The 26,857-nt window shown below is 44.3% G+C and overlaps 1 protein-coding gene across 1 annotated transcript in view; it reads right to left on the bottom strand.

Moving 5' to 3' along the window:
* Positions 1 to 25,914, bottom strand: part of CHN1 (chimerin 1) — a 95,868-nt gene extending 69,954 nt beyond the window's left edge. The window contains exons 1-3 of the mRNA XM_084288952.1: positions 25,719 to 25,914; positions 6,544 to 6,582; positions 3,702 to 3,757 (exon numbers count right to left, since the gene is read on the bottom strand). Of these exons, the coding sequence (XP_084145078.1) occupies positions 3,702 to 3,757; positions 6,544 to 6,582; positions 25,719 to 25,737 (114 nt within the window). The 5' untranslated portion in view covers positions 25,738 to 25,914. The remainder of the gene's footprint in view (positions 1 to 3,701; positions 3,758 to 6,543; positions 6,583 to 25,718) is intronic.
* Positions 25,915 to 26,857: the final 943 nt, after the last annotated feature.

The raw sequence follows: 26,857 nt of genomic DNA, 5'->3' as shown, positions 1-26,857 counted from the left end.
AAAATAAAAGACTGTGTGGTTTTTCTTTTTTGCTGTTGTTTTTTACATTGTAACTTCCAACTATTCTTTAACAAGTGCTTTTTCCTCTAATCATCACTCTCACTCTTGCTTATTTCAATAACTAGAATACAATAACGCAAGGGGAGCAATTTAGGTGCTAATATCTTACCAAATTACATGTTGCTCCCTCCCACTGACCTCTTTGATGTTCTCTGGGCCAAAATTCTCATCCTAATATTTATGAATTTGTTTATACAGCTGGATAATTCAACCACTTAGGAAAAGACTCTGCTCCCCACTGACTCATGCATGGCTGCTAATAGAAACCCAGCTGAGAAAGAGCAGGTCACAAAGCTCAGCACTAGCAGGAGAGGCTGAGACCACAGAGAAAGGTTAAACATGTTACTGCTCACTGAATATATTTTCACATCAAATCTGAAGCAGCTGCATTAATTGTTCAGTATTTATAACGAAAAACACTTATCTGCATTGTAACGTATTATTTCAATTTTACCTTTATTAGGTAAAAATAAGCTTCAAAGGCTTTTTATATAAAGGGATACTTTAATGAGAAAACATGTACTTAATATGTTTTGTTCTGCAGCAAAATGTTCTGTAGCTATCTGCAACTGACTGATTTTTTCCACAGCTCTTTTACTTAGTCCAATTCTTACTAATTTCTAAACCCTGTAAACCACCTCTATCATACCTAACAAATTTTATTTTTTATAATTATCAATATTGAAATTAAGATGAGAGAATTACAGCGGTCAGTGTAACTTGTATGTGAAGCAGCTTTATACAGATGTTTTTGTATTTGCCTGACATGAATGGGTCTCTTGTTTGATTCTAAAAGGAGGGCAACCTGGATCTGATGAACAGCTGAAGGATCTCCATCAGTCCAGAGGGAAGAAACATTTTTAATATGCCAATACTATATATACACATTTATATCTCTGCTTATTTGCCTGGATAGGCTAATAGTATTCTAAGAATACTATGATGGAGAACTCAGTATAAAATCTGCTTGTGATTTCGTATTGCCCAGGGCAAAAAGACCTCAGAACAACTCTCTGCAGTTAAACTAGTCTGGGATAAAATGGCAAGAGATCTTATTAGATATGCTGGATGCTTCTATCATTTTACAGTTTCTCCCTGAATGTCAGGGACATATGCATTGTGCTAGGCAATAATTACAATCATGATGTTATCTGCTGAGATTTCCTTAGTACAAAACTACTGATATTTTCCCACCCCTTATATTTCTTTCTGTTATTTTTTTTTTAAGAAGCCAAAAAGAATACAGAAAATATGAAGATTCTAATTCTGTAAGCATTAAAACCATCACACCTGCAGCTCTCAAAGCATCTAACTGAAGAAACTGAAGAATAGCTGCTGGGCAGAGGGCCCAGCAGAGGGCCCAGGCAACTTTATGAGCATACATTATAAGGCTGTTGTTACATGAGTAAATAACAGCAGAGCTTTGAGATAAGACTCAGCAAACAAAAGACTGCAGTGATTGCAAAGGCATAGCATCAGCACCTCACAAGGAACAGCATGAGAAGACTACCAAAAATCCTTCACACATTGTATGTATGTGCATACATACATGTGCCTACACACATACTAGCATGTCTTCCACCAGTGAAATACTTTTGGAGAGAGGAAAGAAAAAGCAGCTATTCGACAACACTTAACAACACTAAACACATGGGAGGCAGGGAGTTAAGAACTTCATCCTAGCCAGGTGAGCACAGGCACGATGGAATACAAAGGTAGGTTGCCATCCAATTGAGCCACAACAGGCTGGTAGGGCTCTCAGCACTTTATTTTCTGTCAACATTTTTGTAATTGTCCTCTGAAACATCCTTCTGCTTTTTGAGAAAAAGTGCAAGAGGGAAAAGTGGGTGAAGAATGACAACATGGGTCATAGTACAGGAAAAGAAGAAAAAAAGAGAAAAACAGAAAATGATGCCCCCCTCAACAGTGTGTGAGGTTCCAGCTGGCATGGGGTCCACGTCCATTTTGCCCAGCGGTTGGCCTGGACACGATAAGATACAACAAAGCTTGCGAACAGATTGGCCATGAATAGTCCCACTGAAGTCAATGGGAAAATCTCCATTCGTGCCAAGTTATTACTCTCAAACTGGAAATAGTCCTGCTGCCAAAAGTGGACATTCAGCCCCCTTAGAATTACAAGCCTGTTAGTGCAAGACTTCAAGTATTTTGTATAGTAATGTAATGGAAAACCCTAACAGAAAGAACACACAAAATAGAAAAGAACCTTCCTAATAACATCGCAATGAGAGTAAACAAAACTTCTTTCACAGCTCAAGTCTTCTACAGATCTCTTCTTCAAACCTCCCTCCCACCTTATTTGATGTACAAAAGATATCTGCTCAACAACCTTAGCAGGATTTTCCCTGTTTGGACACTCATTAGCAATGGAAACATAGGTTAAAGGGAAACTTTTTGCTACAATGCTTCTTGTAAAATTAATGTATTGTTCTGTCCTACAGCTATGCCTTGCTTAAGTGCAACCAGCTGTTATTACAACTTTTATAAAAATACAAATCCATATAATTAAGAGAAGACAGGAGTGCTTCCTCTAAATGAAAAATTTAATTTCTGTTAAATCTCTACCTCTTATCTTAAAAATTGACAGACTACTTCATAGAATCACAATTGGGCATTTAGAAAGATGACAGCAAAACACCTATTTAATTGTGTATAGTAATCCTTTTTTTGATCTAAACTGTAAGCTATTAGTGTTCCTGACAGTGCTATGTCCCTCTATATTTAATACTATGTCAAAATGACTAACATATTTCAAGGATTAATTCCCCTTCTCTTGGCACATGATAAAAATGCTCAAGTTTTATTGCAGCGATGTAATAACTTCCAGTGGTTATGAAGATGTGGTTCGTAATGCTGTTTGACATGTTGAACCTAATGTTTTGGCATTTTTGTAACTGAAATTAATATTCTCCAGGTTCGTAACTGAAGCTGCATGAGAGATGCAGTTCTGAGCAGATATTTGCTGGCAGGGGTATTTGATACCGATGCCACCTACCAGCACGACAACCCCAAAAAGGTGTGGGTCTGCTGCAACACCGTGCATGGCACGCTGGCCATTCAGGGTCTGCCTCAGCACCTGGCCCTGTGAGCATCTCATTTTTACAAATCACAGTGATTTGTATCGCTGCATCTCAACAGGGTTCCATTGTTTCTGTGTGGATCCTTAAAAGCTGTGGCTGGGCATAGTTTAGCTACTAGAATTAATGAGTTCTTAGTACTAAGACTCAAATAAGAGTGAGAGGAGGTTTCAGTCTTCTGTCTGCTGATTTACTGCAGGCATCTAGCAGCAATGTGTGTAACAACAGGTGTGTGTTCCCCCTCTACAGCTCTGTTCTTTCTTCTGGGAATTTCTGTCCCCAAAAGGAAGAGGAAAGGCATGTTTCCATTTATGTAGGAATAAGTTAAAAACTGGCAAATGATTCTCAGGTATATACAGCAAACTCAAAATGTATTTTAATTCTATTTTTAGATCAAGTGGCTTTCCATGCACCACTGACCCCAAGGCTACTTACTCCAATCACAGCGCCATACAGTGCCATGGAAGCACTGTTTGGGTTGCACAACACTGAGAAGAGATTTGGAATTACTGGGCTCTATAAAACAAAATGTTTTATAATACCTACCTCGCAAGTGCAGGTAATCCTTCTAGGATGGGGAGCTTCCTGTTGCAGCTGATACACTAAGAAAAGAAAAAAGTTAAATTTTGATTAATACAGAATCACTACATCAATTAGGCATTTTAACATTACATTTTTCTGGTTAAGAAAAGGAAGACTTGCTGCAAGATTTAAATGCGAATGTACATATATCAAGGTCTCAAAAATTACTTACAAGATGTCAGAAAAGAGAATGTTCCCAGCCAAATCAGGATTATTGATTATTTTTACGATTAACTGCTCAAGCACTAGGGAGTCTCTGTCCAACCTTCCATCAAGCAGATCAGAAAAGGAATTAGGATAAATGCAAATTAAAATTTACTATATGTCAAATCAGGCAGATAGCAGATTTTTTTCAGTAAGCGGATGGAGTCCCATCTTACTATGCTGGGCACACTTTTGGTGACCCAAAATATGAGAGCTTACAGGAGTCATTCAGAATTTTGCACAAACCCTCTGCTTTTCTCACTACTCAGTGATGACCTTGCTGAAAAACAACAACAACAACAAAAAGACCTTTGCATTTACAGATCTAACAACATCAGGAGTCCAGTAGCAGTTAAGGTCCAGATTATGACCTAAACTTATCGCTATCTTCCAAACTTTCTTTTTTCCTTTAATATAAGCCTTATTAAACCAGTATAATTCATAGGAGCTAGCTGTAAATTTAATGGTATTAATGTAGGGACTTTCTTGTTTAGTAAGCAGATGGAGTGACTTCTGACTCCCAAAACAAAAAGAGCAAACAAGAGTTTGACAAGTCACCTATAAAACAAGGTTATCAACACCAAATTAGTAATTGAATAATACTCTAGAACAAATAAAACAGACATTTGGAACTGTAATCTTTTAAAATTCAATTGTCTTTCAAACATTAGTACTAACACCAAGGTCTAACAATGTGTGCTGTCACCTTCTTCAGGTAATAAAACCACACATTAACTTACCCAGTAAGATTTGGCTTCGTTACACTTCTCATTTGACGATGAGTCTTCTCCATGGAGAAATACATTATTTATGTGCTAAATTACATGAGAATGGAAAAAATGGCAAAATGCCCAATGATATGGCAATCACAAGATCGACTGGAAAAATTTACTCCCTTTGTTCCAAATAAAAAAGCCAATGTTTTTTCCTGATGTTACTAAAATCAATCCTGACCATTCTCTATTGGTATTACAAAAATGATTTTTGCAAGTGATGAAAAACAGCATACACATATAAAATAGCAATCTTCATTTCAAGCATAGCATGACCATTTATTTGCCTAGCGCACAGATCCTTTAGCTTCCATTGTAAAAGCCCTATTTGATGGCGCTGGCCCTTGTCCATGTCCAATTCTGAGAACTGGAGAGTCAAGTTCAAATGAAAAAAGAAATTCACAAAGCGTACATGGATCTCTCTGTGATTCTCCAGTGCTCTTCTGTGAAACTCAATCAGCATGCTCTGTAGAAATTGGCTAGAAATTGAGAATTGTTTCCCACCTTACTTCAAGCAAGGTTGAAAAGATTTTTCTGGAAGGAAATTCTTCTTTTCAGAAGACAGTACCTTTTGTCCTCTTCCAGTCAGAAGCACAGCAGGTAGACCCGTTAAGTGACAAAACAGGATGCCTATTCCTCCTCCTCTAATTGGTGTGTGCACTTCAGTCTGTTCAACACCAGTTCCTTTGCTGCACTTATTACCAGGGAAGTCAAACAAGCCATTCCTCTTGAGCAGTCAGGAGACAGAAATACGAGCAAACCCCATGACCACACGCTTCATTCTGAGCTGAGGAAAGGCTCACCGTGGTGAACCATGACTGTGCAGGAGAGTTGGTACACACATGTTGCATGCACCCAAGCCTTCAGCTCTTTGCAAGCTACCAGTGAAGTTCTGGTATTAACAAATCTGGGCTCTCCTACTCCTGATCATGGCACGGAACGAACTGCCCAAGCAGGCAGCATTCCCTGAGCTCAGGCAAGGTACAGAACTGTGACTCATATCCAAAAGCGAAACACACAGAACTCGGTAACAAGCAGAAAAACATGTTGCAGTCATGAGTGATGACGTTTAATGCCAGGGAGCAAAGTGTCTCAATTTTATCTTTTAGCCATCCACTGCAAGAAAAGAACTTGCTCAAGTCAAATTCTTTACTGCTAAGCGGCTGATGTGGCACATGACAAGCTGCTGGCGCTACACATGGTGATTCAAAAGGCACAGACAGGCCTTGCCACTAGATTTCATGGATTCAGGCCCCAGCTATCTCTGTTACATGACAGTTGGTAGGAAACCAGGTCCTTCTCGTCAGGCCTTCAGAAAACCTAATTTTGGTTTCACGGTCACTCTGGGCCATGCAAATGCTCTCATTTTACTGCATCAGCAAGTTCTGAGGAAAAATCATTTCTGAGTTCTCCTAACCAGTTCCAGTCTCAACTCTAGCGATGCAAGTTACTAACGTAGAGGAGCCCTAAAAGTTTACCAGTGTAACCTTAAGGCAGGAACAGAGGTTGTTCAAGCCCCAGCCTAGGCAGCCCCACCAACACTGGCCAGCCCCAAACAGGAGCATGATCCGTTGTGTCAGTGAGGTGCAGGGAACCTGCCCCCATTGAATAACCTGCATTTGTTAGCCTTGAGGATAAACAGCTGCATCTCTCTCTAATAGCAATGAATGCTTTCACTTTTGATGCTTGTAAAACCACATTTTAAAGAAAATAAAAATGTCTTTTTTTTTTTCTTTTTTTTTTTTTTAAAGCATCCCACTGAAACTTTTTTTAGCTCTGACTTAGAGAAGAAAAAAACAAACAAACAAAAATTCGCTTGAGATACTTACAGTAAGATTTCCAAACTGGTGGTCTGTATTCATCAGTATCTGAAAGGACAATGTCAATTTTCAGTGTTGCGTTAGAAACATTTTAACATAGACACAACCCTCCAGAAGCCCTTGCAGATTTATTATGATAAATATTGCCCCTAAATTGTATAACCATTTTTACTAATGAAGTACAGAGCAACCTATTAAAAGTTCCCCTTCCTTACTTAAACAGAATACATGAAAACATATTTTCTTAGAAAACCATTTGCAAAATGACAAGCATGCAGATGAGAAGCCAAATGATTGGAGGAGGCAGGTAATGCGTATTATTTTATTACGTACATATTTTCAGATTCTTTTTAAGTTACACTAGAAAGATTTTTAAATCTCAGTTTACACTCTAATAAATCAGTCTTCATCCAACTCCCGCCATTAGCTTTTTCCTATTCTGGATAGCAATTAACAACCCCTAAAAACAAAACCCAAGCATGGAAATACTATGCAATGTTTTGCAAAAAAGGAGAGAGCTTTTCACACTGAATATACACTCTGCCTGGAAGTGGTCAGTGGGTATTAAAAGTAACAGTATATTTCTAATCCATAGTTTTACTACTCAAAAAATAAATAATAAAGAGCCAACAGTGTTTTCTGTCTCCCTTATGAATTGCTGACAAGTGATCTGACATATTTGCTCAGGGCTCTGTCACAAACTCAATCTCTGATCCACTATTTGACTTCGACCAGCTTCAGGTCTGATTCTGCAAGGTACTGAAGCTTTCTGCAGGGTGCTGAGCTTATCTGTTACCTGCCCTGAAGCAGACAGAGTTACTCAGCTCTCCCTGTAAGAAAAAGCCCAGAGCTGCAGCGGCCTGGCAGCCAGGCACCAGCCTGGCTATAGGAAATCTCTTCTCACCGAGGTCTTCAGTTCTGAGCTCTCCCTGCAACCGCCTGCTGCCTCCAAACAACACCGATTTGTACTTTTTGCTGTGAGGTTATATAAATATCTAGCAATCTGGGGACCTGTTCTTTAATTTCAGCCTCTGTGACATCTCCATTCCAGCATCCCTAATGCCTCCAAAACCAAGCCTGAAGCTGGGAAAGGCTTTTACTCTGCCACCCCTCGGGGTAAAGCAATCTGCCCTCAAGTTCTTGCCTTAGCCCATCTCTCCCACCTACAGTCATGTCCAAATCTCTCTAAATCAGAGCTCAGAGGAAGGAGATAGTTTCCAGTTTAATTGGCACAGACCCTCCCCAGGCCCACCCCAGCATGCTTGCTAACCTGTCTGAGCTAGCATTTTGCTTGACTTTTTACCCTGTTATTTCAGTGGTGAATGGAGAAGGTGCAGTCCTTGCGGACTGTCTCGGTGTTAGCAGGGTTTATAAATACAATTCACTATTACTTTAGCATTAAGGCAGCACTTGGTCAAACTGCCATTGCCCAGAACATTATTTTTTGACCTTTGGAAGGCCCTGCAGATGTGCCGCCGTGTCCTGGGGACCTGCCACACACAGAGATCTTCAGCTGCCCACACTATGCTAGGTCAGTGGCAGAAAATCAGCAGCAACAGATGCAGCAGTGGTTACTCACTCCTACTTGGATATTTTTAATTAAAGCAGAGCAAGTGGATTCATTTCAGAAGCATTACAATGTAATCCCTTTGCACTGTAGTGTCACATGGAAAAATGGCAAAACTTGAAAGTAAAAGTAATGGGTTTAGTCCCAGAAGAGGATTCTTACCCCACCAGCTGAATTCCCTTTTGCTATGGCTTATTTTTGGCAACGTAGGCACTGATTGGATTTACAAATAAATAACTTAAGTGAAGGACAACATGCACGATATTTGCAAAGTATGAGCTGACTGCTATGAAAATACAAATATATTGGCAGTCTAACCTGTATTTGCTTGCACTCAAGCCATATAACTGTTACGGCTAAAGGCAGCATGATTATAAAACTGAGAAGCAACAATATTTGTGCCAAACAAAAACAAAAATCAGAAAACAAAACCCAAACCTTGTTAAAGTCAGACAAGAACAGCAGTAACTTCCACATAACTAACATGTAACATTCAGAAACGGGAAGGAATGATTTATGTTATGCAGCTGTGCACCAGTATTTTGTTAGAAAATCTGTCTGTAAGCTTTACTGCTTTACCAGTGTTAGAATACCCCCAGGCCATCCACATGAACTAATGAAAATACAAAAGGTCATTTCTATTGTGATTTTAAAAAAATGTTATCTGATACAAACACTGTAGCAGCAAGTACAGGGTGCAGCAACAACGGCAAAGGAAGGGTTTGCAGCGCTCCTTTCTGAGCAAGGATGTTTCTAGTACCCGAATCGCTCTGCTACATGACGATAAAATAAAACGAGTATATGCACTGGATTGGTCTGTTAACTACCTGTTTTTAAAGACTAATTGATATGGTCCCGTCTGCCAAGTCATCAGCATTTGGAAATGCATTATTATGATTTTCAGACAGTACAGGCTTCGGTGTACAGCATCTCCAATTAGGCATCCGAAGTACCCGAAAAGCACTTTAAGGCATGATTAAAAAAAACAAAAAAGACACTGAACCCAAAATACGTTTTCTCACTAATGCTGCACCACCTCCTAATTAACACAATAAACCCCACACTGACATTTCTCAAATTTTTATACAGCTCCCATCAGCACAGTATCTCAGCTCTGCTAATATTTCCATGATAAAATTGAATAATTTTCTTTGAGATGTGCATAGCATTTTATCTTAACCATGCTTTCTGCCTTAAATGAGATGCAATTCAACTTAAAGCTGCTCTTCTCCAGCAGTCTGGAGCACTGCAGAAGACATAAATGCATAAACCGATGCTACCAGCTCTGCCCAGATGTGATCCTACCGGTATTGGTGAGAATTCTGCCAGCACGAGGGCCACTCTCACCAGCGAGGACATTTTCAGATCAGGCACATTGTCTGTGTACAGAAATGGCAGTTTCAAACTTAAGGTGGCAGGTGCCGGAGCTGAACAGTCTTCCCAAGCTTTAAAAATGAAAATGTTTGATAATTTCCTGCCATCCCAAGCAATGACAGCTCTTGGATTCTTCAGAACTTTGCTTCTTTTAGAAGGGTGCAAGATTTTAGTTTTATATAATAGGACTTCTTCAAGTTCTCTACCCTGAATCCATACTGATCTTTAATAATTTTCCAGCCTAGAATAGATCAGAAAAGAAACAGCTGCCTGCTCCAAACCTGTACTTTTAAGTTCCTCAGAGGACCATCAGAGAATAAATGTATATGTATATGTACAGAAAAGAGTAAGAATATGTTAAATTGATAAAGCAGTTTAAATCCTAAAGCAATAGGCAAGGTAAAAGGGTACAGGGAAATAATGCTGCAGGACATGTGAAAGTAAATGCACAGTCCTTTACCCTGTAGATTGATTTTTACTCTTGAGTCAACAGCAAAATCACACTACTCTGCAAAGCGAGCACCTCATCGCAGACCTGTAACAGCTGGCGAGTCCGGACAGCAGAAGCTCACTGCGGTGCCTCTGGTTTGGGCAAGGACCTACACCCCTGTGCAACTGTGTCATGCTGTCTCCGCTTCTGTGCATGGGTTGCTGGCCCCCCACCCTCTCTCCAGTGGAGAAGGACAGCAGAGATCACTGCCTATTTCTGCTGCCCTGTTATGACTCACCTAGCCAGCCCACTCTGCCTGCTCAGCATCTTGTCTCACCTCTACTCAAGGCTTCCCTGAAACTTGCCTAAAGTCAGGCAAAGAGAAGGGAGGCAGAAGAAGCCAGAGCAGCCCAGGCAGCAGACCCTTCACAGGCAGAAATGTCTCAGTGGGACAGAAGCATTGCTGTGTGGGCCCGGCTTACCCTCCCTGAAGCACACCCACTAATGACAGAAAAAGGGAACTACCCAAACTCATGCATGGCACACCTGCAATTCAGAAGTGAAAAGCACAAGATGACTGTCAGAAATCTGTGCTTGCACTAGAAAAGTGTTTCTGCCAACAGAAGAACATGCAGCAACTTAGGAGAAGTTCATATACAGACACCAATGCCCTGAAAGCTTCTCTTGATTTTTCCATAAACACAGATATGACTAATTGCAACACTACTACGTAGCATTTCCCTTCATTATTTTGCTCTTTCCTACCCACTGCCATTTTATCCATTTATATAATCTGGACAACTTTAGTACTTTCCAAGTGCACGTTTTAACTGTAGAAATGAAAACTGTTACTATTGCCTCAAACTGTTTAGACTGCTTGTCTCTGTGTATTCCTTTTATAGACAGAATAAAAGTGTTTACCTCTGCTTGAAATGGTTCTTGCTGCCTCCCCACTGCAGAGCAGCCAGCTCTAGGGCAGAGCAGCAGCAGCGTAACCATGCATGGTAACCCCATGAAGCAGCTGAGGGCTTACCGTGAGGTTTGCTATAGGGAACTTGGTTTTGTTTTTCTTTTACCGCATGTCATTCCCTGCAGCATGGTGATCCGTAACATCATGCTGGAAATTAGTTTAATGCTGTCTGGAAGGAAATAACCAGCTCTCTGCTGGCACAGCAGCTCTTGACCCAAACGCGGGTTGTATTCAGCAATATCCCTGTCAGACACTGGTGAGGCCTCCCTCAAATGGCAAACCTTGTGGAAGAGGGCGATCCTTAGCTATGGGGACCAAACCTCAGCACGATCAGGAGAAGTAAATCTAATTTCACATTTTCTGAACAGCTATAGGACCAAAGAATGGTGTAAGTGATAAATAGGAAAAGATGCAAGTATAAAACCTTCTTCTGTATGCTACGGCCTAATAAGTATTAGCATGTGTTTTTAGATGCTGTATCTTGCTTTATTTGGCAGCAGCATGCATCAAATTTGAACTCCCGGAGAGACGGATGACAAGCAGCCATGGCCATTTGCTGACCCATACAACAGACTCCTTCTTGTGCCCAAAAAACAACTTCTGGAAAATCCCTCCCCAGGCTCAAAATGTTGCTTATTAGCACCTTCTATATGCCCAAAGGGCTCACATAAGAGGACTTGACTTACAGAAACAAAGCTATAATTTATATAGCTGGTGAGATTCTCGAGCCACAAAAACATCAAAGTTGAACACAAAATGTCATTTCATCTCTGTTTTCAGAGAGCAAGTGCCAACAACATTTCAGAAACTAAACTCAAGCCATCACGAAACGTTTCAAGCGGCAGCCAAACAGGCCCCAGCAGTTAGAGCTTTTATGCGTTCCAACTAAAATAAAACTCAAATAGCATCAAGGTAATTAAAGGATGAATGCAGCCACCGCCCGAGGCAGCAGCAGTAAAACAGATGGACTACTACACCACGGTTTCAGGGTAGATAGGAGACGCAGGTCTCTGGCACAGACAGCGTTTTGTACAAGTCCTCACACACGTGCTGTGGTAAGGAGGGAACACATCATGGGTCTTTTGCCACTGCCAGATGAGACCTGGGGTCCCACAGCTTTTTCTCCAAGGACGCCATCCCTCCACTATCCCCCTGCTGCCCACAGCCGATCAGTGTAACCAGGGGCAGAGCAATGGTGCTAGGAGCCAGCCGTGGCCAAAGGCTTTGGGGGTGGTTGCTGCGCCTCGTGGCCAGGCCTTGTGCCTCATGCCAAGTCTTTTCCTACAGACAGGGACTTCTTTAGCATGCGGCTCCTCCTGTTTTTTAAGAGACCTCAAGCAACTTTTGGTATGTTCCCTTTCTCTTCAAAACTACTGTATTACCATGTTACAAGAAATGCTTTCATTTTATTTGGGGCTTAAAAGTGACTCAATAAAACAACAACAAAAATGTTAATCTAAAAAAAATGCTGCTCTATTCGTTCCTAAAAGCAGAGACAAGAACAAGTACCTTGGGGTACAGATAACCCGTACCCATCTGGCAAACAATGGGTTTCATGACTGCTGCAGCAGGGCATCACAGGATCTGCCAAGGGGACAGGAAGATCCCTGCAGGGCTGAGGCTATTCCTGGCATCTTCTCATCTCTCCAGAATATCCAATACACTGTTTGACACTCAGCCGCGATGACTGACACTTCTAGACTGTTACCAACTCTTTGAAGCTATTTTAATGTTATTCTTGGCAGACTAATTCTTTTGAATTAAGAAAAAAAGAAAAGCTTAGAAAACTTGCAGACGCGTCTTGCTCTTCCTCAGGCAAGGCACCGTGACGTGCTGAAAGCAGCTGCAGCACAAAAGCTCCCACATAAACCACCGTCGTTTTTCTCCCTTCCAACACATTTTGGAGGCCAGGCAGCACAACACCCCACAGCGGGAAGCTGGGCTTCAGCCTGCACACCCGGTCCGAGGAGGAGCTGCTTGCGTCTCACACAGCTCTCCTCCCGTGGGACAAAGGCCCAGCCACAGCGAAGCGGTCCCAGGCCTGCACGCGCCCCAGGCCATGGGGCAGCAGGCAGGGGCACCAGCAACAATCCTCCATCTTCAAAGCCTTTGCCTTGATCTCCAGCCCATCAAACCCCACACACGTGGGCAGATCCAGACTTCTAAGCTGTGCTTGAGTTACATAAGCAAGAGAACGGAAACAGCTGAACGCATTTTCTTCATATTTCCCAAAGGCATTCCCATCTGGGAGGAATGTAACAGTACAAAACAATTTGTGGGAAAGTTACAAACAAGTGAAAATGGGAACTCAGAATAAAGCCTCCCTTTGGCTGCAGCATGGCACAAGTTGCACAGGCTGTGCCTTGGGAATGTTTTAATGCAACAAAACAGAGTTATTTTCCTCTGCCCTTCTGTCCTCACGTGTTTGTGCTTACACCACTCCAAACAAGCATAACTAATTAAGCACTCTCAATGAAAATGAAGGGGCTAAAAGAAGGCCATGCTCTGAAAATGGCATCATTCTTGATGGTGGGTGAGTGGGTGGGGAATCACACTGCCATCCTGGTGCCTTTTCTGAAGATGATAAATCCAGTGGAAATGCTTCTAATGGGGTTGAACGAGGCATCCACTGAACACAGCTAGAGTTCAGTGCATTTTATTATCAGGTCTCCTATTACTGCCTCTTTATGAATAATGGGAAAACTTTAATGAGTAATATTTTGCCTATCACAGGCACTGCTGCTGTTAAATGAATTCATCTGCTGTGTGATTAGAACAGGCTGCAGCTGATCTGTTTCTAGATCTTCACTGAACTGAAGCCAGGGAAGCAAGAACTTGTTTTTCCTCCTTTTTGCCAGACAAACAGTCACATCTGACTAGAAGAATGAAATACGACAATCAAAAAAAAAAAGAAAAATAACAAAAAAAATTACTTAGATGTTTTTAACAGCTGAAATTTTCATGTCTGCAATAACGAGCAAAGTATGCAGTTGCTGCTTTCCTTTTCTTGACTGCAGTTTGATAAGGGAAAAAATACACTTCCCATGAAAGCACGGTTAGCTGACTGTTTAAGAAAAGTTCCATAACCTCTAAAATTATTTCTTAGCGTTGCTGTGAGCATTAAAAAAAAAAAAAAAGATTTCAGAGAGGTAAAAAGATGCCAAGTGCCACCTTGTGGACATTTAACAAACACAGAATTTAATTCTGCTTTCAGTTTACAGCAGTCTCTCTGCCTTCAGACAACAGGCTGAAGGGAATTTCCAGCATTTCTGGAAACACCATCTTCTCTTCTCAATAATAGTAATTAAAAAAAAAAAAAGCCATACAGTGGGAATAACTACTTAACGTGGCTGTGGGTGCTGACAGGGGAGCCTGACCACCAGTTGTCTCTGACCCTCTGATGTGTATCACCATAAGGTTGATGATAGCTCTACAGACCCATAGGTATCCTGAAATGCCTGGTTTACATGGTAGACAGCTCCCAATTGGTAATGTTATCAAAATCAAATTTGCCTCTTTAATTTCTCCATTTCAGAGAAAAAAACACTTGTCAATTATTTATTTAACCCACTGCAGTAAAGCTGAATGCAGTGTCTGCAGCCCCAAGGCACTGGGAAAATGAGTTGGGCAGTTCCCTGTCATTCCCGAGGGGTACAGGAAAGGTCATCTGCAAAAAAATTTTGCACGTTTGAAATTGACAAAATAGCCTTTATTGGATAAATCACCTCTTTAGATTTGACAGATGCTTTGTTCAAATAACTTCTGTGTTAGGACAGTAAAGTCTCAGAGCAGTTCAGATTAATGCCTGGTAACACAAACTCAAACACTGTAGTCAAGCTTCCCTACTGTAAATCCAGGCTGGCTTTTATTAGAGACACTGTTTTGATCATGGTCAGGTAAGTTTGCATGGAAGTGAGCACCAATACCTGTCAAAGCTATCACTCTTACTCAGTTTTCATTCCCACCAGAGCGAGTCATAATGTAGGAGAAAATATTTGCCCTTCTACATTTCCTTTCCTATTCTTTGTTTCCACAAATCCTTCTTTGTCCCATTTTAAAAACGTTCCTGCACAGAGACCAAGCTCATTTCCCATCACTTGTTTTAGCTCTTCCAAGCATTAATGGCACCAGCAATGGCACATCAGTTTTACCCTAACTTCCAGCCAGTGACAACTTCTATAATCGCAGCCTAGAGGCATTCACAAAAATACCTTTTTGTCTCCATTTCTCTAACATATCCTCCAAGAGGGAATTTTGAGCGGAGCTCGATTACACAAATATTCTGACCGGTCACCCTAATAATGAAAAAGAACAATATGATATGTTATAAAAGTGTCTTCTAGCCGTAAATTAATCCCTTCCCCTGAATAAGAAATCTGTCCAGTCAAGGTTGAGCAGAGGAGACCCTAAATAAAGGAAGAGCTTTCAGGCACTTCTGAAATACAACCCCTCCATCCATTGCATAATGCCCTAATTTACTGAATGGGGAGGCATGTTTTATCACTATTCGCTTGGATGCTTTGAATGTTTTTCACATCCAGCACTGAGATAATGAACATACATTCACTTTCCTGCTCTAAAAAGCATTTTTAAATACAGTCTTGTGGTTTTACTAAAAGCTGAACCACAACAAAAGAGCACAATGCTGACCCTGTCTCCCCATGCATTGGTAAAAATCTGCTGAGAACTTGTCCTCCCTTGCATTTCAGACCAAGATAGCTGCTGTGAATTCATTAGCCTCCTGTGGGAAAAAACAAACAAAACAAAACCACCCATTAGCAGCCCAGGCAAAACCAGAATCACCCCAGAGAAAATTAAGAGCAGATCTGATTTCTGACTGCTATTACAAGCAGTCTCAAGACGGACTCAGTGCTCCAAAGCATCTCTCTCTCTCTCTCTCTCTCTTTGTCATGGTCTAATAGACGCTGTTGCCTCTCCTTTCCCAAACTTGACCCATTTACATTCTTAGACCATCAGAGTTATAACAAACCAATTATGATTCTTATTACAAACAGATTTTTCATTTTCTAAAACAGTCGTCAATAATATGAGCCATTGCTCATGCAAAAATATGGCTTGCATTTACGTCCTTATTTCCAGAACAGATGCAATACATCAACACTCATGGCTGGAAGGAGGAGGACAGACTACCAAGTAAAGTACCCTTGCCTGGAACCAGCATTGTTTTACAGTATTATGAAGGAAACTCCTAAAACACATTATTGGCAGGGTTGGAGGAAGGGAAATGGACGCAGTGTGGTGGGATGCCTTTTCTTGCATTGGAATTAGGTTTTTATTCCAAATTTCATTATCCGGTTGCTGCAAGCTATTCCCCAGTCCAAAAGCTGGAGGTGTCACTCCTTACCTCTGTTCTCATATAAAAACTTCAAGAGGCCTCCAGTGACGCCAAATAGGATGTTCCAGGTAGAACAGATAAAAATCTCACATTCCTTTTGGGCGATTCCAAGTCTCACCAATATAACTATAGTCAAAGAACTAAGGCAAAAAACATTTACCCATCAGCCTCTCCCTGTTTATAGCATTAAATACTTATTTCTCATAAATCTTTCCCTCCTCCGTAGATATACCTGCTGCTCTGCAAGCCTGCGAAGCATGAGCCTGCGTGGACTCTCCATTTGTCCTTGGCTCTGGCTGCGCTCCCAAGGATGAAGGCTGAGCTCTGTGAGCAGGGAGCAGGCTGTGGGCAGAGGAGCTCGGCACAGAGCTCTGCCACTGCCCGCTGGGAACAGGAGAGCTGTCGGGAAAGCTCTGTATGATCAATGCTTGAAGCTGACCCTCAAGTCATTTCCTGGGTAACTCTGTATTTTTTTCCTCTCCAAGTACTTAATTTCCAGGGCTTTCTTAACTCTGTTTTGACCCTCTTTCTCCCTTTTTCCACTAAACTACAAGAACAAGAAATGGGTCACCAAATAATGGGAGCTTGGGTTTATTACCTCTCATTTACCCCAGCACCACGTTAAGCAGAAGGTCTTCAGCAATTACCAGATGCATTTCTGCGATATTGGCCCATCCTCAGTGGAAATGAGAGCCCATGGCAGTGTCCACAAGCAAAAAGCAGACTGTGTCCTACAAAAGACACGAACAGCTGCTGGCAACAGCAGCAGAGGCCCACAGAGACGAAGTCACCCTGTAGATCAAAGATCGGTATCTCTGTTCTCCGATCTTGCCAACCCAACAATCCCCTAGGCAGCACTGCCTCTCTGGGTAACAGCTCTTTTGGTGTATCTAGCTCTACTTTGACTTTATAGAGAGAGCTCTATTGTGGCCACTTGCAACCTGGGAAAACTCAAAAACCAGACACTTGGAAAGCTGTAGGATGTGACTGATCAAGACTCCAGTTTATAGTTTAAAAAATGATTTTGGCCTACCTACGTGACTAGATGGGGACAGCTGCGAGGCAGAGTGTTCGTGCAATTGTCAGAGATTGGGATCTACAGGATTTCCGTACAGGGACAAGTGCAGATGCAACACAGCTCTGCGACACGGCAAGTCCTGCCTGGATCTTCCATGCTTGCTTTTGCACAGCAGAAGGAGGAAACCTTCCAAAAAAAAATGTTTACATTTTTATGTTTCAGAATGACAAATAATAGCAGGGCTAACCCAGCAAAAAAAAAAAAGTTAAAAATAAATAAATAAATAAACAAACAAACAGAGAAAAGCCCTTCCTGCTCCTCATGGTCCTTTGCAGGAGGTGGAAGAGATGCCATCAAGCTCAGCAGCTCCTCATGTGTGCGCTCTCCATTCAAGCAGCTTGCAACCCACCACCCCAAAGCCTGCTCTGGCAGAGCCACCCGTACCACATCACAGCATTGCTGTGCCCACTGCCCCTGTCCCAGTGCCTGCCATGCCACAGTGGGGCAGGGACACCCAAAACAATCCAGGGATACCCAAACATGGACCCACGTCTGAAGCTGAAGAGGAGTGAGTTAGGGCAAGGCGACCATCCTGGGCTGCTGCTGGGTTGGAGGTGGCCTGTGGAAGAGGTGTCCTCTTGTACAGGGCAGTTTCAGCAAAAGCCAAGGAACAAGAGATGCTGCACCGGGTTATGGACAGCTTGCTGCTCTGCCACCGGGGAGGGACGGGGCTGTGACCACAGCCGGCACCGACACCACCAGCAGTGGGCAGATAGGTGGTGCCACCAGCACAGGATCACACAACGGGAAAAGCCCTCATTAGTTCCCTCTCCTTCCTCTGTTTTTCAGGCCAGTAATTCTTCCTTACATACTTGCAGCCGTTCTTATGGTACAAATGTTATTTCTCAGATAACCAGTACCTGATGTAATTCCTCTACCATGTAGATTTTGGCATTGAAGTAATACTTAGCACAAAATTTCCAAGTATTTTCTCAACAGAAAGAAAAATCTCTGCTTTATTTTGAAATATTTCCCTGCTTCTGTTAAAATGCTGAAGGTTGTTTCAACACCTTCAAGTCATGTTTCTGAACATACTCTTTGGAAAACCCAAAAAGGAAATCGGCAAAATTAATTGCTGTGTCAAAATCATGCTTCTTTTATTGTGTGCATGTTCAGTTCATAAGGCAGAGGCAAGGAAGAGCTACATCCTGTTGTGTTTTTTTCCCCCCAATGAAAAATGATCCAACATTGCACTGAAGTATTGCGTCCAGATTCATATGGAAGCCATAAAGTGCAGATGAAAACGTATGGAAGATTGCCCCTACCAAATAATTATCAGCAACTTTTATAGGCTGCTCTGGACTGTATACTTATCAGATACTAACTCAGTGTTGAGGAGACCGAGTTGGACCTTGCCAATGTGAGAGCCAGGAGCTGTCAGGTACTGCGCTAAAACTGGGTTTGCTTTTCAGACCTCTACCATTACTCCATTTTTCACAGTCCCCCAACCGCTCTGCTCTCAGAATAACTTGGTAACTTTTTCCACGGCTGCAGAAGTTCTCTAAGACTTTGCTACATGATGCCTTATTGCATTTGCCATCCAACTTAAATTGCTGCAATTGTAACTCTGCTGGCCACTGCAGCACACACTAAGCAGTATGCAACCAACCACCTCCTGTATTTAGGAAGCAGTCTTTTACCTTTACTTTTGCAGCCAGCCCCAATCATGCGATGCCTTGGGCAGAGCCCACTCCTGCCACGTGCACCACAGATGAACGTGACCGTGGGCTCCCCACAGTGATGCCAGGGACTCCAAGTGCCTGCTCACCATCAGCAGCAAGGTCTCGCCTGCAGCCCAGCCAGGGGGGCATGAGCAGAGGCTGCAGTTCTCCTAACACATTCTCCCAGCGGACCAAGAGAATGCAGGGGCATACAAAAAAACAGACCACAGCACCACATCCTATCAGCATTAAACACAATTGCAACCAAAAGCTCTGACCAGCCCTGCCTGTCACAGCAGCCTCAGACCTCCCTGCAATGCTTGTCACAGAGCTGCTAGCCAAGACACAAAAATAGATTGGGGGACCAAGGAATCAAAATAAATCATGGAAAACAGATTCCCATAGGAATAAGTAGGATTTTGTGAGCACGTTTTCCAGAAATGCTGCAGTCACTTCAGAGATTTTGCTTTTGCTTTTTTTTTTTTTTTTTTTAAATTCAGATATAGGATGGACAAATATTTTGAGTGCTGGAAATGTCAAACATCAGTCAGCTCTTTCACAGCCGCAGAGGCTGTCACACATCCAGTAAGCACTGCAGGCTGGCCAGCTGGGTGTCCCCAGCTCTCCTCACACTGAGACACTGACCACGGCTCCACCTTCCATTTAAATCCTTGGGACCAGCACAGGACGGGAACTCCTCCCAGCACCTTCCTGCATCTGGCCAGAGCAAATGCTCCAATCCCAGATGTCAGACAACTATAGGGTCCCACTAGGACTGTTAAATGCTTTAACAAACATTTTTGTGATTTTATATTATGCTTTTCTTAGTTTCATGACAGAATTAAAAGGCAAAATCTAGAGGGCTAATTTTCTGCCATCATTTACGAAGATGTGCAATGCAGAATCTATCAGACTGAAATGACAGATTCTGAATATCTGCAAAAGTCTCACATGGAGACCTTCGATTTTTCATGTGACATCAAGCCAGTTTATGATTATATTTGTTAAATAACTACAAAACAGCCCTTTGGCCAGTTCTTGGGTTTGTCTTGTTCTGCTTCATCCACAAACACGCTCCTGCAGAGCTGCGCGATCTGCCCACAAGGTGGAGCAGCTAAACAGCTCGAGATGCACACGCTACGCCCCAAATTCACAAGAAAGAAAATCATCTGACAAGGAATGGCGCTTTTTTTTAATTACCTGTGCCTGTACTCTGGAAGGATTCCGGTTAATGTGCTTGTATTTTGCACAAATAATAGGATCTGCCAAAAGGTTTGTACTGCATTTATGCCTTGAGTTTGCTGATTAACACAGTATTTAACTAGGGTACTGCCATTATTATGTAAACACATTCTTGACACTGAGACATGCTTTCCATTATATGGAAATCTTTTAATACATCTCAAAGAAGCAGCTAAGATCTCCTGGAGAGAAGCAGTGAGAAAATAAAGTCCCCACACCCAACAAGGCAGAAAGATAAAGGGAGTCCAAAACAAACAGAAGAAAACCTACAGGTACATCAGTCCTCAGCTGAGCTGGACTCCACATCAGTGAAGCCTGGGAGCTCCTCCTTGATCCTCCGATCCCAAGGACATTTTACTCTGACCCTGCTTGGTGAGATCCTGTGCTACGCAGATGTCTCCAGGTCCGAGCAGGTCATCATCTGACGGCAAGGAGGAAGGGGTGAATTTGTCCTGTGCTCTGCCTGAGCTGGCTGCATCATGAGAGGGTTTCTATCAGAGGAAAGGCTGGCTGCAGACAATCGTTAGGAGGGGACAAGTTCAGAGGGCTCTTGCTGATGCTGGCAGGATTTTAAATCTTTCCGTGCTCCGTTTTAGTTACCCGTGTACATTTTCCTCTCTTCCTTGTTTACTTCCCTTTAGTTAAGAGAAGGGAAATTGTTTATTACACACAATTCTTGACTTAATTCTAGCCTACAGTTCCTGGGCAGGTGTTTTGACATATTCCCGTAAGAACAGATAGATTCCTGGAGAGCCCAAGGCAAACCAATAATATCTTCTACTGGTTACTAGAAATCTCTCTCTTTGGAGGAAATTCCCAAACCCCATATTAATTACTCGTGCCCACAAGCTTTCCAGCTTCAGAAATAATCCCCACACCTCTGCTTTCTCAAGATTATTGTACAATATTCACAATTCATGGAAAATACAATTTTATTCTAGCCATTGCCTCAAGCACTGAGCTGAGAAGCCATGACTGACATTTTTCAACCTCATTTATAAGTGTTAGTGTCACTTCTGTGATATTTTGATCAATTGATACCAATTTGCCAGTTAATAGATCCATCTTCTTTTCCTAGTTCCTAAGCAGGTTTCCCTTTCGATTTTTTCTTGAGACTGCATTGCCAGCAAAAGCTTTTCAAGGTTGCTCTCCTTATTTGCTTCATTAGGTTCTGCAAATTAGGTAAGGTTAGGACAGCAACTAGGAGAAAATAATCTTATGATTCTCAGCACTTGGCAACTTTCCATCCCAGATACATGAATGGGAGTTGGAAGATCAAGTTCACCTCTAACATGGTTTCCATCCGCGCTTAAACCACCTTCACTTTTAAATCTTTAAATCTTGCTTAAAAAAAAAAAAAAAAAAGACAAAAACCACTGCCCTTGCCTATTGTTTTGTCTAATTAAAGAATTTCAAGTTCCTATCACAACTTAATGCTAACTTGCCAAAATCTCCCTTAAAATTAGTCTGTGTCTACCATTCCTATAGCACACCACACTTACATTTCTTATAGTGCCAAAAGCCCCGTCATAAATGCACCAATGCTGTGAAAAACTTACCTCTCCTATTCCCATGAAGGAACAGGTTCAAAACCCACTCTTCTGGGACAAACTGTCCCTTTGGTTAAGTTGCTCTGTTGGTAAACTTTTGCCATCACAGCTAGCCACAAGTTTTAAGAGAAGTTCAGAGCTACATCTAAGAACACAGAGGTGAACAACTTGAATTGCATGCCATCTGTTTACCTCCTGTTCTGTACAGACAGCAAGAAGTAAGCAGATCCAGTCCTGCGTATTTCCTACTTCAGCGACTCCACACATTGGATGACACGTTGGTGAGCTGCTTTTAGAGGAACTTTGGCCACGTTCCTTTGACTAAGCCAACCAAGCACAGAAAAATTTACAGGTCTTCCCCACACAGGCAAAACAAGCATGTAGAGAACAAGGGCTGATTTCACTTCTATATGACACCTTTACTTCAAGGCTGTCCCATCAGGAAATACATCTATGTGCTTGTGGCAGCCTGAGCACAGCCTGCTTTTCGAAGCGGCAGTGAGACAGTGCAGTTCGGTGGAGAACAGTAACCACAATGCACAGAGCTGAACACAGCCAGTTGTTAATTAGCATTTCAAGTATGGCAGAGCCTATTTCAGAGGATTGCCTCATACCCACGGCAATAGACAGATTAATAGAAAATTACTTCTGTGCAGCAATACACCAGAGCTCATAGTTGTGGAAAAGAATTCTGTTAAGCAGGCAAATTAATACTTGGGTGCCTTTTCAACAACCTATGCACACCCGAAATGAAGGCATAATCAGCTGCATTGTCCCTACCCTTCCTGACCGCATTGCTTTTTTTCTTTTCTTCTGCTTTTTTGCCTATAAACTTCTCTTTAAACTGTCCTTATTCACCATCTCCTTAACTAACCGTATCTGTCACTCTGACTACAGCTCTGTCTCTAATCCCATTCACCTGCAGCCACTCATCAGGGATCAGGCTTTCCGCATATTCAATGGGAATCATTTCACTTCTCGTTTCTTCCCACCAGTATGCAGGAGGGGAGTTTTCAGCCACGGGTGTGCTCTGAGCAAGGAGGCAGTAGCATGAATAACTAATGATACATATGGTCACGAAGAGCTCTCCTGGCCATCTTGAAATGTCTTCCTTTGTTCACACAAGACAGTTGATGAGCAAACAAACGAACAGAAAGTGAACTGATAAGCACTGAAACACAATGAAAAAACATTTTCCTTTCAAAGTTCGATGTTGACTTGCTTTAAACACTTCTCAGGACAGCCAGAAACAAAACCACCCTTAGCAAACAGCTGTAGCAATGGGACAACTTCCCCCTTTTTCCTTGACATTGTCATCTTTCCCGCACTCGAGTTATCCCAGTGCAATGACAGCAGACAGGACACAAAGCCACTGATGGTAGGCTGCAAGGGGACAGGGATGGACACAGCTTGAACTCTGTTCCACCTGCTGCAGCAGGCAGGAAGAAGTGGCTACAGGAGAGAAAAGGGGCTACACGTTCAGTGACCACAACCTGAGCGTGTGGTGAACCTGCTGCAGGACGAAAAACAGCGCTACACCTGCACACCTGCTCCACCAGGAGCTTCCATGCCTTCCCCTCTCCGACTGCTTCCAGCAGGGGCTGCTCTTTCTCCTCTCCCTTACAAGGTGCTGAGGGCTGAGGCTGCTGTACCCCGTGTCAAGGGACCGTGGGCAGCACCCCATCAACACCCACACAAGCAGCAGCGAGCACAGGACACCCTGGAAGGTCATGACCAGGTAGACAGGACAGGATGCAGAGAACTTTAAAGTAACTAAGGCTGAGAAAGTGACGAGTTGTCCAGATTATTATGCAACATAGGAAGAAAATGTGACAATTAGCTGTGACTGCAAAGGAAGAAGTAGTCAGGACAAGGGAAACAGCCTCTTCCTGGGGAGGAAAAGCACTGCTGACACACCATGAGCTCCTCTCTCACCAACCAGCTTTCCGAAAGCCACACGGTGACACCTTGAAGGTGCGAACCATGGCCAGTAGCCAGTGGTAAAGGGCGATCTCCTGCAAACAGAGAGCTCCCATCCTCTCTGCTGAGGAGAAACAATGTGGCATACCTGGCCTCCCAGCTGCTGGATAACCAGGCTTCTGTCTTAATCTGGAGCCCCGACAACATCACCCTGCTCTCACTCTGTCCCCTCTCGGCACAGGCTTTGATTATGCACTGAAACAGCCATAAGGCATCGGGAGCATGGATGAAAGCACGTTAAGACATTTCCCATCCCTCTCCTCTTCCTCTTGCTGTGCTCACACATTAATTGAGAGGATCCCTGCAAAGTTGGTGGATTTTCCTCCCCAAGCTGACAAAGTCATTTATCTCAAGTTTTATACGCTTTATAGCACATCCTATTACAAGCAGACATAGAACATCTGAAGTTTCAAATACACCATTATGGGTTAGAGAAAAAAAAGGTGCTATATCGAGCCTAGAATTTGTGTGAATGCATAGAACCAAAGCGAACAGGTCCTGAGGGAGGTGTCTGCTCAGGACAGTTCTACTGGTATCAGAGAGGTGTGACCTTAAAAGAGTACAATTACAGCCGTTTAATCCCTCAAACAGATACATTCATTCAGGTACTTTTTTTCCCCCCCACCTTTTCCCACATTTGCTGATGTTGGTTTGGAGGAAAGAGGCTCATGTTAACACTAATCGAAAATATTCTTCCATGGCTTACATGTGCAATGAGTTACTACAGGTCAGCTGCGGCTTGGTGACTGGAAACATGCCCACCCGCAGCCAGCCAAAATTTAGGATAAAAGCTGAAGGCTGTTCTTTAAGTCTAAAGCATGTTTGGTCTGTCTTAGTTGTGCGCTAAGAGACCAAGTGTGGCAAGCTAAATCAGCTCAGTGGACACAGAGCAACACAGGAAGCCACGATAACTAAATGGTAAGTTAATCACAACTTCATCTGCAAACACCCTGCGTGCTTTCTGCCTTCATGCAAATCCTGCTCAGGCTCTTGCACTGATGGTGTTAAGGTGTACTCCAAAGCTCTTACATTTATGAAGGGTTTCATATTAATTTATCAGCACACGGTAATCTTATTTGCTACACCATTTTACTGTAACTTTTTTTTTTTTTTTTAAGGATGAAGTCCTGAGTTTTTTACCCTTGGCAAGACTTTATTTAGAAACCAGGCACAGCAGGGCACCCCACTCCATCTTCTGTTTGCTCATTAGCTTTTACATGCATCAATGTCATTTACTCTAACAGCAGATGCAATAGCACACAAGCATCTGATTCAATTTCCTTTGTAATGCAAATTTATATTAATAGAAAAACGTCATTAAGTAGATAAAATGCGCATGAGTTAAAAACTAATCAGGTAAGCTTAGAAAACAGGCACCTGACTTACAAACGCCGCGTTATTCAGAAGCTGACGTTAGAATAGCCTCGGTTTTGCAGCCAAAGGTCGCAGTGACACGTTAGCTACGCACAACAGAAGTGTGTATGTCCAACAGTCCAGGATTGGGGTTTTTGTTAACAAAACTACAACGCTTGCCCCGTGTAACGAGCCGTGGTTTCCCGAACACGCTCCCGCTGTCGTGACACGGCACGATAGGCAGGGCAGGCTGCGGGACACCCACACCTGTGGGCTGAGCGCTCTCCGCCCCCGCCCGGCACCCGGGGCTGCGGGACCCCGACCCCGCGGCACGGCGCTGCCCGGGCTGAGGAGCGGCGCCCAGCCCAGCCCCGGCAGAACAGGTGGCAACTTCTACGGGGAGCAGGACGGAGCCGCACCGCTTCCACTGGGGCACCGCGATGGGCGCAGGGGCCCCGCCAGCCCCCGCCAGCCCCGCGAGCCGCTGCCGCTGCCGGGCGGGGACCGCCCCGAGCCCTCCGCCGCTGCCCGGCCGCCCCGGGGCAGCTCCCGCCGGCCCCCCCCGGCCGCCGCCCGCGGACCGCGCCCCGCGGCAGACAAAGGGCGTCGCGGCCGCTACTCACCGAACAAGGTCAGAGCCATGGCACCGGCGGGGGCTGGCCGGGCGGCGCGGGGCTGGCATTGGCGCGGCGGCGCTCACGGCACAGCGGCGGGACGCGCCCGCGGGGCGAGGCGAGGCGAGGCGAGGCCGTTGGGGCTGACGCCGCCGGGGCCGCCCCGGGGCTGGGGCGGGGGGGGACGCGCGGAGCCGAGGGGGCCGCGGCGGGGCCGGGCGCGGCCCCGGCGTCGCTGCTCGCTGCCTGCCCGCGCTCAATGCGGCCCGCCGCCTCGGGGAGCCATCTTGCGCCGCCGCTCGGCCCGCCTCCTGCCGCCCGCCCGCCCGGCCTGCGCCGCCGCCGCCCGCGGGACGGTTGCCGTGACAACGCGGCCGCCGCCGGGGCACAAAGGGAAGGAGCCGGCAGCGGAGCCCGCGGCCCCCCTCCGGGCGGCTGTGGGGCGGGGGAGCGGCCCCCGTGCCCCCGAGGCGAGGGGAGCTGCCGGCCGGAGGGCGACGGTCTGCCCGCGTCCCCGCAGCCCTCCTGAGGCACCGCCTCGGAGCTGCGCGCAGCTGGTACAAAAGAAAGAGCGGTCTTGTCAACAAACACCCCTTTCCTGTGAAAAAAAAAAAAAACAACACAACTTTTTGGGGCAGGGCGGAAGGACAGCGGGCACGTCCCGCAGGGCGCTGTGCAGCCCCTCTCAGAGCTGTTGGGGCGCGAGAAGTTCCGACCAGCCCGGCTGCCATCAGCTGCCCGGCTCCGTGCATCCTAGGAGCGGAACCATCTGAGCGAAACGAGCATCGCGCCCGGTGTGCCTCTGTGCCGCAGTTTGCGACTTTAACCCCAAACCAAACCCCCAACCCCAGCAGTTAGACAGCACTCGGCCACCTCCCCCAGCACCCGCGCGAGCCGCGATGGCTCCCAGCCCGGCAGCATCGCCCCGCCACGCAGGCACAGAGTGCAACTCCAGCACGGGCAGCACGAGAAGTTCACTCAAATCCAGCTAATTGCAGCCCTGCAGATCCCGCAGCCTCCAGGGGAAGGGTAGAGGCATCGGTGAGGGCACTGAGGAGCAGCGGGACCTGTGCTCAGGCTCAGCCAGTACCTGCAACGCGTTTTCTTTCAAGGGGGTGTGCAAAGCTTTTTTTTTTTTTTTTTTTTTT

Source organism: Netta rufina (assembly GCF_964035555.1).
Source record: "Netta rufina genome assembly, chromosome: 6".
In the NCBI taxonomy this organism is placed as follows: domain Eukaryota; kingdom Metazoa; phylum Chordata; class Aves; order Anseriformes; family Anatidae; genus Netta; species Netta rufina.
The sequence above is the reverse complement of the archived record's forward strand: the minus strand, read 5'-3'. Positions and strand labels throughout refer to the sequence as shown.